We start from the raw sequence: 15,921 nt of genomic DNA, 5'->3' as shown, positions 1-15,921 counted from the left end.
CTCAGGGAAGGGGGCAGGTGATTACTGGCATCTGATGGGTAGAGACCAGGGATGCTGCTAAACATCCTACACAGGCACAGGACAGCCCCCACACAAAGAGTTATTCAGTCAAAAATGTCAGTGCATAGGCTGAGAATCCCTGACCTAGACATGTGTCCCAATTCTGAGTAAAAATTACAGAACAGCTGGACAGAGGCACCGTGGTGCTGTGAAAGGACCGCAAGATCAGGAGACGGAGAGACCTAAAACTTACTGAGTACCTGCTACATACCAAGCCTTGCGTTAGGCACTTTACACATACCATCTCACTTAAACCTCTATCCCATAGGGAAAAAGTGATCTATTCTCACTTTACAGATGAGAAGGTTGCACTCAGGGAGATTAAGGAACTTATTCAAGGTCACTCAGCTAGAAAGGGGAGGAATCATGATTCCAATTCAAACCAAATCTGTTCCATTCCACAATACTACAAAGGCTAGAGGTTAAAAGACCTGGATTTGATTCAAAGAGTTACCCGTATGAATTCAAGCACATCACTTAACTTCCTAAACTTGCATTTAGAAAATAAGTCAATGGATAACACGTGAAAATACAAATGCTGTCGACTGCCACCATACAATCATGTTAAACATCTTACAATGAAAAACAAAGTGCTTCTTAGAATGGAGGTTCAAGATTACCATTTTTCCTTAAAAATAGAATTTATACAAGTGTACAGAGTACCAAGTTATACAGAGTTTTTAAGAATCAGGGTAAATGTTCAGAAGACGTTGTGCCTTCCATAGCCACACAACAACTCTTAATACTAAGAAGAAATAAATTATCTAATATAAACACTATTTTAGTATGAACTTCCCAAATTTTTAATCAATCAGCCCTAAAATGCTCAAGACCATATCGGCAACTTTGATTGGGCTCTCTCCACAAGTGGCAGCAAAGGTCACAAGCAGAACTAAGTAGGAAGAGCATGGATCACAAGTCCATTACTACTGCTGCAGGAAACAACTCTGCCATTGAAAGAGAGAATGTATTACATTGAAGTCAACACGTTATCATTCATATGACTGATGCAAAAAGTAATTCACTTCAACATAAGGTTATGATTTTCTTTTAAAATACCACCAGAATCCATTAGTCTTTGACAACTAAACTACTAGTAGGTCCACAAACATAACTTGAACTCTGGGATTAAGTTCAAGGACAATGTAAATCCAGTTTGTTCCTTCTGGAAATCACCACTACCAATGCTACTTCTAAAAGGAGGTTGCATACGACCATTTTTCCCTTTGAAACACTGGATCTCAAGGCATGACTTTGCTGTATTTTATGAAAGTATCTTTTCATATCATATTAATACACTGTAAATAAATTATAATTACAAGTATTTCCCACTAATATTGTCCAAGTTTAAAAGCAATAGACACATCAAATGAACTAAAAAACCTGTTTGAAATAATTTCAAAAGAATCGTAAAAAGACTGCCTTTAAATAAATTAAAATTCTAAAAGTCTGTTTACCTGACACTGAAAATAAATAATAAATGTTCTGTTGGAACTGAAAGAATTGATAACATACTCTTGACTGTTCTCTATTTTAATCAATTTAATAAGTCACTTTACTAATTCTGAAGCACATCTTTCACCTTAAGCATTTTGACACTTCCACCAACTTTTTAAGTAAGGGTGGATTTTCTTTTTTTAATGTTTTTAATAGATCTGTCTCTCCAAATGCTGAATTAGATAAAAACTGATTGGAGAAACCTATTATCAACCTTCTCTTCACCATCAATAGATTATCTGGTTAAGCCGTAGCTATATGTTGATGGGTAGGTGATAATCTTGAAGAATTTACATTAGATAATGACCTAAGTAAAATCCATTTATCTGACATCCTGTCAACTTTTTACTTTACAAGCTTGTTTTTCATCACAACAAATATTAATGTACAGGGAAATCGTACTGTTTATCTTTATGTTAATTCAGCCTCTTCATTTCTCCCAAAATAGCAGCATTCTCCTCAGGGCTCGGATTTTTTTACATCCCCAACCGAGGGAATATCGTTGCCAGTCTTTGAAAAGTACTATCGGCTGACAGCTCCTTGCGAAAGCGCAGCCCTCCTACCAGCGCATCACCCCCCCATCCCCGACCAGGTCTTGGCGAACGCCTGCAGCGCCGAACACATCCCACCCGGGCTCGGCCGCGAGCAGCACGAGCGCGCAGAGCCGGCCTCCCGCGTCCGGGGACCGACCCCACTCCCCTTCTCCGGGGCCTCGGTGCCCCGACACGCCGCGCACTGACACTCGGCCCCCCGCCCCACTCCCAGCGCAGCCGCCCGCCCACGCTCCTGCCCACGCTCAGACCTAAGCGGGCCGCGCTCGGCCGCAGGCCCTGCCCGCTTCCCTGGCCTCCCATGAGGGGTGGGGGGCCGCGGGGCGGAAGGGCCCGGGGCCTTGGCGAGGGTCCTCCAGTAGGAGTCTGGGCGGGGAGGGAGCGGCGCCGAGGCGGAAGGGCCGGGGCCTGGGGGGCCAGGTTCTCCTGGGGCCGGGGTGGGGGTCCGCCGTGGGAAATGGGGGCCGCAGGGCGGAAGGGCACGGGGCTAGGGGTCGCGGGGGTTGGGGGAAGGGCCCGCGGCGGGGTCCTTCTGTGGGAGAAGGGGGTCTCGAGGGGCGGCTCACCCGCGGCGGCGTCCGGCTCTCCCGCGTCGCCGGCGGCGGGCGCCAGGGTGACGGCGCCGTCCCTCCACACGCGGATCTGCGCGGCCGAGCGCACCCGGCGGCGGGGCTGGCGGCGGCCGGCGGCCGCGGCGCGCAGGGAGCCGCAGCACTGGTAGCACACGGCCCACGCCTGCTCCTCGTTGATGGGCTGATTGTAGAGCCGCAGGATTTCCTCCAGGCTCAGCGCGTGCTGCGGGCCCGCGGCTGCCCCGGGGTCCGGAGGCCCCTCGCCGCCCTCCGGGCCGGCCGGCTGAGCCATCCCGTGGGTCGCGCCGCGCTCCGGGCGCCGCGTCTCCTCAGCTGCCGAGCATATTCTCCGCGCACCGCCGCCGCCGCCTCATCCCCGGAACCCCGCCCAGCGGGCCGCGCGCGCCGCCGCGGGGACGGGGGTGGACGGGGCGGAGACCAGGCCGGGGACGGGCCACAGGCCGGGCCGGAGAACCGGACAGGGTAGGGTGAGAAACGAGGCGCGAGATGCTGCGTACCCTACAAGACCGCAGCCAGCCGGTAGCAGCGCAATGGCGTCCGCGGACCCGCCCTCCGAGCCCCGCCCCAGGGGCGCGTCCCGCCCATAACCCCGCCCCCACTTAGAACCCCGCCTCCATGGTCGGCCTGGGTCCTCCCCGCCCTCTGAGTCCCGCCTCTGTCCCGGGTTCTCCTGGCACACCGAGCCCCGCCCCTGGGTTGGCCCCGCCCCCGGGGGGATCCGCACCGCACCGCACCGCACCGCACCGCACCGCACCGCACCGCACCGCACCGCACGTGCACCCACACCCGCGCGAACTCCCGCGCCCTGGTCCAGTCTCCGCGCACTGGCCGACTTCGTAGTCCCCTGGCCTCGCCCCGCCCCGCGTCCCCGTGCCCTGCCCTGCTCCGTCGAATACTATCGCCATCAACGCACCGGACCGTTCGCTTGGATAACCTCCCTCTCCACTCCCAACTCCATCCTAAGCCCCATGAGGACAGAGTCTTTTCGGGTTTTGCTCACTGGCTTCTCCCAAGAGCACAGATCAGGGCCTGGGGTACAAGCCTGTTGCAAACAATCTGCAGACGTTCCCTTGGATTCGCTTGTGACGTTTGTACAACTCTTCACCAAGATGATGTTCCCAGTGACCTCGTAGCCCAGTTAACCCAGTCTATTCATACTTCATAGAACCGATAGGACAGGGGCAAAACTGAACTGGGGCATTCAGCCGTAGAATAAAAGACAGAAGTCCTCCTAGGCCTGGGCCTCGCTGAACTCATTAAGTGCACAATAAAACACATAATTCTTAGATAAAACAATCTCTCATTGGCAAATAAGTAACTGGTAACATTCCACTCTGAGACTAGTCCAGTATGAGAACCTTAGAGTTGAGAGCATCAACCAAGTAAGAAATGGATCTATACTAAGTACCAATAAACCTTCTAAGGCAGTTTTATGTGCAGTATTAATATTGCACTCTCAACAACTGCATCTTGCCATAGAAATTACAACAGTCATTGTAATGCCTGAGACACCACAGTACATACAGTGGGGAGAAGAGAGGAAAGCAGAAGGATATAAGAGTAAGAAATTGAAAGACAGGAGGAAAAAGTTTCTCCCTAGGCACCCTATTATAATTTCATTACAAGAGATACAAAAAAACCCTTTAAAGTAACATCACTTAATTATGTGTTCATAATCCAATTTGTGAAAATGCATATGTGTGCCACATCCCTGACGAGAAAAGGTCTAATGCCTTATATGATATAGATAGGATAGATAGATATAGATATACAAAACCTCTTGATTAAAAACATAGAAACAATTACTAAATTTTGCTAGTTTGCTTAGGCCCTGTGTGAATTTTGAAAATACAAACGGCTTTAAAATACTGATTTTTTTGGCATCTTAGTGCCCCGACCAGGGATAGAACCCGAGTTCCCTGTAGTGGAAGAGCGGAGTCTTAACCACAGGACCGCCAGAGAAGTCCGTAAGATACTAGTTTGAACAATGTAGTAAAACAGCGGGTCTACTTTTATAGACAATAGCACCATCTTCTGGCCTTATGGGATATTGCTGCAGTGTTGCGCTTGGACAACAACAGGCAAAAATCACTAACATTTTTGTCCTTTCCTCACCCCTCAAAAGACAAGCAAATGATTTAATCAACTGAGCAATCCATGAGCCAGACACCTGCTACCCCTGGCACCGGGCAGCAAGTAAAGTAAAGATAACGATGACAGGAAGAAGGAAGGGAGTGGAAGTGAGGAAAAGAAGTCCAAATTTTACCTCAAATGTTACCTTTGAAACCAATTCACAACAGAAGGATGTTTTTCCCTTCATAAGTGATAATTTTTTTAAATATGAATACATTTTAGTAAGAAAAATACTTTGGTACTGACTCACAGGAATATACAATATTACATACAACAAAAGGGCTTTTGTTTTTTTTTGCCAAACACAAATCCATGACTAATATACTGTGTTTAAAGTAAACTTCTTGCCTTTGTGAGCTTATATGGAATTAAGTTGAGGCAATATGACAAGTTAAATGTTTGATCCTTCTGTATGCAGTAAAAATAAAAGGTAAATCCTTAAAAAATCCTAGCTACCTTCTATTATATTGATAAATCTAGTCAATGTATACCCTGAACCCTTGATGCTTTTTTATACAAAGACAGTATAATTGTACTAATATTTATATGATTTTCAGAACGCTTTGCAATTTTGATAAGCCTCACTGTCCAACCCCCCCCCCCCCAGGACTCTTAGAAAGTGACTGCTGACAGCTCAAAGGCTCTCAGAGGCTGACACGATCTCTGCAGGTCCAAGCAACACTGTGGGATAACCCGGGACCTCCCCATTTTCTCATTTTCAACTCAAAATCGAAGATTCAAATACCTTTATGAACAGTATACTTTGTTCCAATTTCTGTCATTGATTTTATTTTTTTATCCTGTGGCTTCACCACCCTTAAAAAATTGCTCTGTGTAGTTAAAATATCTGAACAACTCAAATCAACATTTGAATGCTGTCTTCAAAGTGCCGTGAGGTCTGTGAAAAGTAGTGGCCCGTGTTAACTCTGAATATGACTTTAGTTTTCGTTGATTTTATTGTTGTATTTATTTAAAAAACAGAACCCTTGAAATGTTGTCTTATATTTAATTATCATTTTTGCAGAATAAATGTACTTCATGCTTCACACTCTCGATGTGCCGGCTGAGCTGCTCCGAGGCTTTCGGGGAGCACACTGCCTGTGCAGCCCAAGCTTATCCCAGACACTCCCAGACAATTGCTCCTAAGAGGCACATTCACCTAGAAAAGTGCACCAAAAAGGAAAAAATAGAACAGCATATTTTTTTCAGTGTTATAACCTAGATTTTTCACTGCCTACAATTATAATACCTTATAACTTTACAGTGATATTTTATACTTTCAAAGTGCTTTCTTCAGTTATACAACTTGAAGATCAGATATTATTTATCTCACAGATGACATCGTACAGATGACAAAATACAGGGCTGGTAATGAAAGATGTAGACTGGGATCCAGGCCTCCTGATCAGCCCAGCTCTTTCTGCTACACTAAAACATCTCTCAACTAGCCCAGAACAATTTAAAAAGTCCTCACACTTCATCTCATCCTGTACCAAGCAGGAGTACAGTAAAAAGCAGATGCTTTAAAATTTGTACATACCAACATGATCGATTAAACTTCTGATAGTTTAAACACTTTAAATAAATGATGTGATGCCCCATCTCCCTTGATTGGTCCTTGTGAATTCATTAGCACTTAAGTTTCACCCCAGCAGTTATCTCCCCACAGTAGTACTCATCTTCAAAGCAATCTATATGACTTCATCCCCATCAAAGGGCTGTAAATGATCACTCCTCTAAGGAGGTGAATTCCATCAACAATCCTAAATGCAATTTGAAACTCATCTCTTGTAATCAGTTATCAGATTGAATATTAACCAAAATCTTTAAAATCTGATATGAAAATTAGCATGTAACCTTATATGCAGAACTAGAAGTACATAGGCCAGATAAGACCACAACAGAATTGGTTTCCTCAAGTCTATAAACTTGTAAAGAATTAGCTTTTTTCTTATGGCAAGGATACATGTTTATTGGAAAACATTTAGTAAATATCCATTAATGCCCTTTTACTAAGTTATAACCTAAACCAGTGTTTTTCCACATTTTCATTCTGCATCATCTAATATGTAAGTTTACCTATCCTACCTTGATTAGATAAATTTATATACCTATTGATAAAAATTGAGGAAAAGTAGAGGAATGAGGTAAAACATATGAACAGTAGCATATCGGTATGTCCATGGGGGATTCTGGAAAATCATAGGCCAAACAATAGTCATGTTTCAACTTCTTAATGTGATTCTCCTTTGAAATAATTATTTTAAAACCAACAAGGAGACATGGTATTCTCATCCTGAATATAAGTAAAATTATTAGCTTCAATTAGTTAAGAAGATTTGATTTGGAAAAATCTCATAGATCTAAATTTTAAGCCAAGCCACTATTTTACTCTTAGAGAAATTTGAGTCTGCAGGAGATATATGATTTACTTTAAATTATTGCTAGTTGCCGAAAGTAATTCAAATATACTTCCTATAACATAAGCTTTCCAGATGCTCTTTTTTAGCCATATTGCCTAGTTCTCATTGGATTTCAAAAGTTAGGATAAGCAGTAGTTCACTTCTTAATTCCAATGGGAAATAGAAAATAACATAAGGCACAAATATATCATAGAAAAATGTTGATGTTTAAAAATAATTGCTTGAAAATATAGATTCTCAATAAAACTTTTAAGAGACCAGAGTTTTGGGCTGTTTAAGGTAAAGAGACAATCCATTTTCAGGCCGAACTCATACCTTATTGATGAGACAAAGCTAAACTATTTTTTTCAAACCTCTGTTAATTTCTTTTTATCTTTATACCAAAAAAAGAAAATGAAAAATGGCCCTTTCTTTTTGCTCAAAAAACCTTGTCTTTTTCCCCTAACGTACACAGGTAGAAGTCTAGAGCTGCTCTCACATCTAGAATTCTACTCTGACCCTGTGAAAGGCTCATTTCTCTTCCAAAGTCAACATGTAACCAACACACATGTGGCTCACCTTCTAATTAAATAAGCAATGAATTAAGCACCTTCTAGTTAGCCTCTAAGGCTTGCCTTGGTAATTTTTGTGGAAGGTTATAGGTACGGCTGTACTCATATTTATTCACTCACTGTTCTGTGAACCTGAATTCCTGTGGCCTCTTGATCCTTTCTCAAGAGTCATTCATGGAGCACATCTTTCTCCTATTTGCTATGCACGCTCATTCCTCTCAAGAATTGAAAGTTGTAACCCTTGCTCCTACTTTCTGCCTAGTCATCATAATCCTTTTAAAGAGAAGAAAATCATTGACATTGAAATTCATAAAGACACGACTCCCAGATTTCAACCTGAAGCTCTACAATATTTTAAACAAACTTCCTCACTATTCTTTTAATGGTATTATTATTCCCTTGCAAGATTTGGTAACTAATGGTCATTCTTCAACTGTAATACTTTCATAATGCCACTGACATTTTCAGTTTTAACTAAATTATATACATGTTTTTCTTTTTAGCAGAAGCAAATTTTAATTTTACTTATGTTACAGGATTATAAATATTGGGCCAACTTTCCTCATCCACAACAGAGCACCAAAGTAACCACCCAGATAATGTAGGCCAACTATTCACAACTTTTATTCTGATTTAACACATAAGATAGAAGGCATTCATTTATATAACAATCCTACAAGCATATCTAGGGATATTTGAAATTCTCAGCCACCTACCTATTTATACTTTCACTGATTTCTCTCCACTCAAGAAAGCATGTCATTATGCAAGACAATGAACATGACAAAACTAAACACCTAACAGCATAGGCTTAGCACCTTAAGTTTGCCTTAATTATTTTACAGTAAATTAACACATTAATATTTAAATGAAATTCTTTCAAAGCACCTAAAAATGTGTAAAATAACTAAGAAGAACTTATAAAGTAATAGAAGTGTATTAAAAGATTACCCACAACTCCAGGCAGGTCCCCTCTCATAATCTCATTTTACAAACAGGCAAATGAGGCCTGGCCTAGAAAGATCAGCCTGCTGCAGTCCTGTCGTTATCAACTCAGATATAAGACAGCAGCTGGCCATCAACTTTTACCTGTACAGACCACAACACGAAAACTAGCATTTTTCAGTGATTAAGTAAAGTACCAACTGATTGGAATCTCTATTATACATATTTTAGAACAAAAATATAACATGTGAAGACATTCAATATCTCAAAAAGACTTTAATTAATTCTGAATAAGTCTTTGAAAAAGAACCTAATATTGCCAGGGAAAATTAAAAATAAGTAACTGGGCTTCCCTGGTGGTGCAGTGGTTGAGTCTGCCTGCCGATGCAGGGGACACGGGTTCGTGCCCCAGTCCGGGAGGATCCCACGTGCCGCGGAGCGGCTGGGCCCATGAGCCATGGCCGCTGAGCCTGCGCGTCCGGAGCCTGTGCTCCGCAACGGGAGAGGCCACAACAGTGAGAGGCCCGCGTACCGCAAAAAAAAAAAAAGTAAAAAGAAGTAACTACTGAATTAATTTCATCTACCATATTTAAAACAACCTCTACTTGTAACATACAAGCTATTTAACCAATTCTTACAATCAGGTTTATTAAAAACTGAAGGTTCCAATTTAACATGTTTTAACTAATCCAAAGACACTAGTTTTGGTAATATAATGCCAGAAAAAAGTAATCAAGTTTGATTTGAAACATTATTTACAACTTTAGTTTAAAAAATTAAAAATTCCATATATTTAACAATCCAGTCAAAAGGCAGAGTGTAAAAAAAACCAAGATTCTACTATATGCCATCTATGGGAGATACACTTTATGTTGAAAGATACAGATTACTTGAAAGTTAAAGGATGGAAGAAGATATAATCATGCAGACAGCAACCATAAGAAAGCAAAACAGAGTTTAAAACAAAAATATTATTATACATAAATAAAAATATTATTAGAGGATATATGTGTATAACAATTATAAATATATATAACAGAGCACCAAAATACATGAAGCAAAAACTGACAGGAATGGAGACTTCCCTCGTGGTCCAGTGGTTAGGGCTCTGCACTTTCACTGCTGTGAGCCTGGGTTCAATTCCTGGTCAGGAAACTAAGATCCTGTAAGTGGCATGGAATGGCAAAAAAAAAAAACCTGACAGGAATGAAGGGAGAAATAGGCAATTCAACAATAACAGTTGTTGACTTCAATATTCCACTTTCATTAGTGATTGAACAACTAGGTTAGAACCACTAATGGACAGATCAGCAAGGAAATATTTGAACACTACACCCAGCAGGCATCTAGAGAACACTCCACCCAACAACAGAATATACATTTTTCTCAAGTGCACACGTGAACATTCTCTAGGATAAGCAGTATATTATAAAACAAACCTCAATAAATGTAAAAGGATAGAAATAATACAGAGTATTTCCCCAACCACAATAAAATGAAATTAGAAATCAATGTAGCAGGGGAAAAAATTGGGTAACTCACAAATACATGGAAATAAGCACATTCCTAAATAGCCAATGGGTTAAAGAAGAAATCAAATGGGAAATCAGAAAATACTTTGAGATGGAGGAAAATGAAGAACAACATACCAAAACTTATGGGATGCACCTAAAACAGTGCTTAGAGGAAAATTTATAGCTGTAAATGACTATATTAAGAAGAACAATTTCAAATCAATAACCTGTGTACCTTACACTAGAAAAAGAAGAGCAACTAAACCTAAAGCAAGAAGGACACAAATAACAAAGATCAGGGTGGAAATTAATGAAATAGGGAATAGAAAAACAAAGAAAAATCAATAAAACCAAAACCCAATTCTTTGAAAAGATCGACAAAATTGACAAACCCTTAGCTAGACTGACCAAGGAAAAAAAAGGGAGAGAGAGCAGACTCCAATTACTAGAATAAGAAATGAAAGAGAGGACATTACCATTGACCTTATAGGAATAAAAAGGTATAAAGGAATACTATGAACAATTGTATTATACATCAAAATTAGATAACTTAGATGAAATGGACAAATTCCTATAGAGACACAAACTACCAAAACTGCCTTAAGAAAAAAAATAGACAATCTGGATAGACCTATAACACCTGAAGAGATTGACTTAGTAATCAAAAAACTACACAACGTAACACCCAGGCCCAGATGGCTTCCAAATTCTACCAATTAAAGTAAGAAATGACAAAAATTTTTCACAAACTCTTCCCCAAAAATAGAAGCAGGGGGTGGGGGGGGAACACTTCCAACTCATTTTATGAGATCAGTGTTACTCTGATACCAAAATCAAAGACATCACAAGGAAAGTAAACTACAAACCAGTATCGCTTATGAATATGGACACAAAAATCCTCAACAAAATAGTACTAGCGAACTGAACATAGCAACATATAAAAAGAATTATACACCTTGACCAAGTACAATTTGTCCCAGAAATTCACGGTTGGTTTAACATTTGATAATTAATTCATGTAGTATGCCATATCAATAGAATAAGAAACAAAAATCACATAATCGTCTTAATAGACACAGAAAGAGTATTTGACAAAACCCAGTACCCTTTTGTGATAAAAATTTTTTAAAGGAGGAGTAAAATGGAACTCCCTCAACCTAGTAAAGGGCATCAATGAAAAAACCAGTTAACATCACAGTTAATGGTGAAAGACTAGATGATTTCCCCTGAGATCATGAATAAGACAAGGATGTCCGCTTTCACCACTTCTATTCAACATTGTGCTTGGGGGTACCAGCCAGGGTAATTAGGCAAATAAGTGAATGAATAAGTAAATACATTCAGATCGGAAAAGAAGTAAAACTATCTCTCCTTGCAGATAACTTGATTGTGTATAAAGAAAATCCTAAGGAATCCATCAAAAGAAAAAACTATTAGAACTAATAAGTGAGTTCAGCAAGGTTGCAGGATACAATATACAGAAATCAATTGTATTTCTGTACACCTTCAATGAACAATGCAAAAATAAAATTAAGGGAAAAAATCCATTTACAATAGCATCAAAAAGAATAATAGGAATAAATTTAACAAAAAAAGTACAAAACTTACACTCTGAAAACTACATTGTTGAAGGAAATTAAAGATTTAAAATAAATGTGTAAACAACCCAAGCTCATGAATCATAAGGTTTAGCATTATTAAGATGGTGATACTACCCAAAGCAAGGCACAAATTCAAGGCAACCTAGAATCCTGCCTGCCTTTTTGTAGAAATTGACAAGCTGATTCTAAAATTCATATGAAATTGCAAAGGACCCAGAATAGCCAAAACAATCTTGAAAAAGGACAAAGTTGGAAGACTCTCACACTTCCCAATTTCAAAACGTACAACAAAGTAGTGATAATCAAAATGTATGGTACCAGCACAACAGAAGAGACCAGGACAACAGGAACATGCATTTGTAATTATAACTGAAGTTGTGCTCTAGATGTAGAATATGCTATAAACTATATGTTAAGGTTCTTCAAAATTGGATGGCTTCTAGTTCATGTGTTTGGTTATTTTGTTAAGAGTTTACATATGCTTTGGCTAGTCTCAAATGATAACTACCAACTGCTGGAAAGCAATGCTACTTTCATTGATATAACAGGTAGGTGCATGTTAAAAAACAGATCTAACTCCTATACTTATCTACTTAAGTAGAAAGTAAAAAATTGTTATCTGAGTTAAAAAAAAATTATGAAACTGCAAACTGTAGTCTAACCTCAGCTATTTTCTTGTTTAGTAGAGCATGAAACCAGAAGTTTGAATTAGTTTAAGCAATTCATGGTTCATAACTAGTCTTCCAATGGTGAGATATCTGGCACAGGATACTACTTAATGAGATATATTATTTTCAGATATAAGCCTTCAGTTCATTTGGCTCAACTCTTATCTTTGTTAAGAAGTAGAAAAATGGGTTTCAAATGTGTGTACCTTCCAGAACTGCCAGGTTATAGATGCTTTTGCAGATCATAGCTAAAAATGTATACCTCAATACTAGAAAATATCTTAAAGGCACCTGGAGTGTTCAGTTAGTTGAAACTGAATTTAATTAAGTTTTATTCAACAAGTTCATGCTTGACTAATGAAGCTTCTAGGTTTCTGATATTCTATGAAATAAATATACCTATTATATATTACATATGTAGAGAGAACTATGTTAGTGTACATATTGTCAAAAAGAACACATTAGGGACTTCCCTGGTGGTGCAGTGGTTAAGATTCTGTGCTCCCAATGCAGGGGGCCGGGGCCTGGGTTCAATCCCTGGCCAGGGAACTAGATCCCACATGCATACATACCATAACTAAGAGTTCGCATGCCACAACTAAGGAGCCTGCCTGCTGCAACTAAGGTGCCAGCGAGTTGCAACTAAAGGAGCCCACCTCCTGCAACTTAAGACCCAGCACGGGACAAAGTGAGAGAGTGGCATGGACTTATATATACTACCAAATATAAAATAGATAGCTAGTGGGAAGCAGCTGCATAGCACAAGGAGATCAGCTCGGTGCTTTGTGACCAACTAGAGGGGTGGGATACGGAGGGTGGGAGGAAGACACAAGAGGGAGGAGATATGGGGATATATGTATAGCTGATTCACTTTGTTATAAAGCAGAAACTAACACACCACTGTAAAGCAATTATACTCCAATAAAGATGTTAAAAAAAAAACAACCCAGCACAACCAAATAAATATATATATTTTTTAAAAAGAACACAATATAAGCATTATATTTTAAAAAGTTTACAATTTTAATAGAAAAACAATTTTTATGACAGAGCTAAATATACAAGGTAAATTTAATTTTTAAAAAGAAAAATTATTAGTAAGAAGAATAGCAGAATTCTAGTGATAAAAGGACTGAAATAATATTTGGAAATAAACCATCTTTAAAGGAAAATATTAATTCATGCCAGACTCTATTAAAGTGCATAAAAAGGAAATTTATTTTAGAATTTACACCAAAGGCGCATTATAAGTACCTGTGTTACTCTGGCACAATAAGGTAGAAAGCCCAGCCTCAAAGATAACACGGCCTTGATCTCATATATTATACAGTCTGCCTCTTAGTACGTGCCTCATAAAGAGTTTGCTCCAGAAGTTGAAAACTACAAGCCAATTTCTCTGTCAATAGCTTTGTGAGTAATTCCAGCAACAGAGTAAAAGTCTAACTCATATCTCGCTAATCCTCTAAAGTCATGTCAGTCTCTCAAGAAACTCCTGATTGTTTTCAATAAAAATTGATACAGGAGAGATATTTTCAGATTTTTTAAACAAGTGAAATCATAAATAGTTATCATATGTAAAAATAAAACAAAAAGTAAATTTTAGGATATCTTTAATTTTTAAAACATTAAATCATCTTATTTGTGATGGTGAATTAAAGTGATGAAAAGAATAACTTTGCACAGCCAACAGTGCACAGTCACTTTCCTAAGAAGCCCAGCGGGAGAAGGAACTGAACCGAGAGCTGTGCAGAGAGGCTGACGGACCTGCAAAGTAATCCGTCAGGCAGCTTCTTACAGTCAAACTGCTACAGCCTCTTTCTTCAACGCTCACTGTGCTCAATTTAAAATCAAACATCGGCATGGAGGCGCTCACAGAGGCTTATTTTTCAGTGGCCTCACACACAATTCTGATTTAGATTTATCACATATACATCGATGTTTTTACCACAAAGGGAAAAAGAAAGAAAGAAAAACTGTGGTTTCAGAAGATGGACTCCATGGACTCTCATTACTCCAGAGAGGCTAGTAATGAATCCTCTGACCACAGAAAATCAGCCAGCAACAGACTGCCAATATTAATTACAGAAAACAATTTCTCAACATCATAACAAATGGGTATGATAAATTTTTTCTAAAATACCCAATTCACTTTTATAATGAATCAAACTAACAAATATTTATAAATTATTTGTGTACTTTCAAGTGCAGTTTGTTTTGTTACTAATATTTATGCTTTTCTGGTACTAGTTTTTTCCCTGCTCCTGCATCCATATCTTCCCATAACTCTCTGGAAAGTCACAAATATCCCTATGGTTATGGGTAAACCACAAAAGTGGTAAACTCATCAAAATGTATTTTCATCTATGTAATAAATAAATCTGTTGTGAAGTTAAAGTCTCCTAACTTATATAAAATAATCCCATTAATCTATGAAAAATAATAATCATATTAATTTTACTATGGCTCAAACCCTTAGACAAATAACGTTCTGATTACCTGCTAATGTAAAGAAAACTGAGTAAATTTTATATTCATATTTAAACTACTACCTATAAACAAAGTAGCATTTATTAAAATAGGATACACACTTAATTTATACTAACTTCCACTCAGATTTATATAAGTTTTTCATCCTTAATTTTTAAATACACACATTATGATTTTTTTCAAACATTATTAGTCAGGTATATACAAAAGTGAAATATGACATCCAAGCCAGACTGTGATTTTTAAAATAATGAACCTCTAAACAGCTAGTAATGTATCAATACAATGTGTAAAATTCCAATAAAATACAGGTATATTCTTATAGAAATGTTAGTTAGTCCTATAGTACTGAGCGATATTTACAAGCAAACATGATCCAAACAGCACATGCAGATTCAGGGTAAGTAAACACTCGGACACGAACTGCCAGTCGCACCTGGTCTCCACGGCAACAGATTATTTCTTCACAGAAAGGAGACCTACAGAAGAAAGAAAATGTATTCAATTAAGAAATGAATTTAGGTTTTACTTTCTTATTCCCAAGAAAGTCAGTATTTAAAATGATTTTTAGGGATAAGGAGGGTGGGAGGGAGACGCAAGAGGGAGGAGATACGGGGATATATGTATACGTATAGCTGATTCACTCTGTTATACAGCAGAAACTAACACACCATTGTAAAGCAATTATACTCCAATAAAGATGTTAAAAAAAATGATTTTTAAAAATCCTGTCTCTGGGGCTTCCCTGGTGGCGCAGTGGCTGAGAGTCCGCCTGCTGATGCAGGGGACGCGGGCTCGTGCCCCGGTCCAGGAAGATCCCACATGCCGTGGAGTGGGTGGGCCCGTGAGCCATGGCCGCTGAGCCTGCGTGTCCAGTGCCTGTGCTCCGCAACGGGAG

The 15,921-nt window shown here is 39.5% G+C and overlaps 2 protein-coding genes across 8 annotated transcripts in view; both read right to left on the bottom strand.

Moving 5' to 3' along the window:
- Window positions 1-3,093, bottom strand: part of SPIRE1 (spire type actin nucleation factor 1) — a 205,990-nt gene extending 202,897 nt beyond the window's left edge. For 5 of the 6 annotated variants that reach the window (XM_022551242.3, XM_022551244.3, XM_022551243.3 and 2 more), the window contains exon 1: window positions 2,675-3,093. In XM_022551242.3, coding sequence (XP_022406950.1) covers window positions 2,675-2,972 — 298 coding nt within the window. In that variant the 5' untranslated portion in view covers window positions 2,973-3,093. The remainder of the gene's footprint in view (window positions 1-2,674) is intronic. The other variant, XM_089894889.1, reaches the window with a different exon arrangement.
- A 254-nt stretch (window positions 3,094-3,347) lies between these two features.
- The window catches only part of CEP76 (centrosomal protein 76), a 28,448-nt gene continuing 15,874 nt past the window's right edge, over window positions 3,348-15,921 (bottom strand). For both annotated transcript variants that reach the window (XM_089894910.1, XM_022551263.3), the window contains one exon: window positions 3,348-15,502. In XM_089894910.1, coding sequence (XP_089751036.1) covers window positions 15,364-15,502 — 139 coding nt within the window. In that variant the 3' untranslated portion in view covers window positions 3,348-15,363. The remainder of the gene's footprint in view (window positions 15,503-15,921) is intronic.

This window comes from Delphinapterus leucas, chromosome 14, assembly GCF_059928025.1.
Source record: "Delphinapterus leucas isolate spDelLeu-1000000601 "Yukka" chromosome 14, BTC_Dleu_Yukka2, whole genome shotgun sequence".
Taxonomy (NCBI): domain Eukaryota; kingdom Metazoa; phylum Chordata; class Mammalia; order Artiodactyla; family Monodontidae; genus Delphinapterus; species Delphinapterus leucas.
The sequence above is the reverse complement of the archived record's forward strand: the minus strand, read 5'-3'. Positions and strand labels throughout refer to the sequence as shown.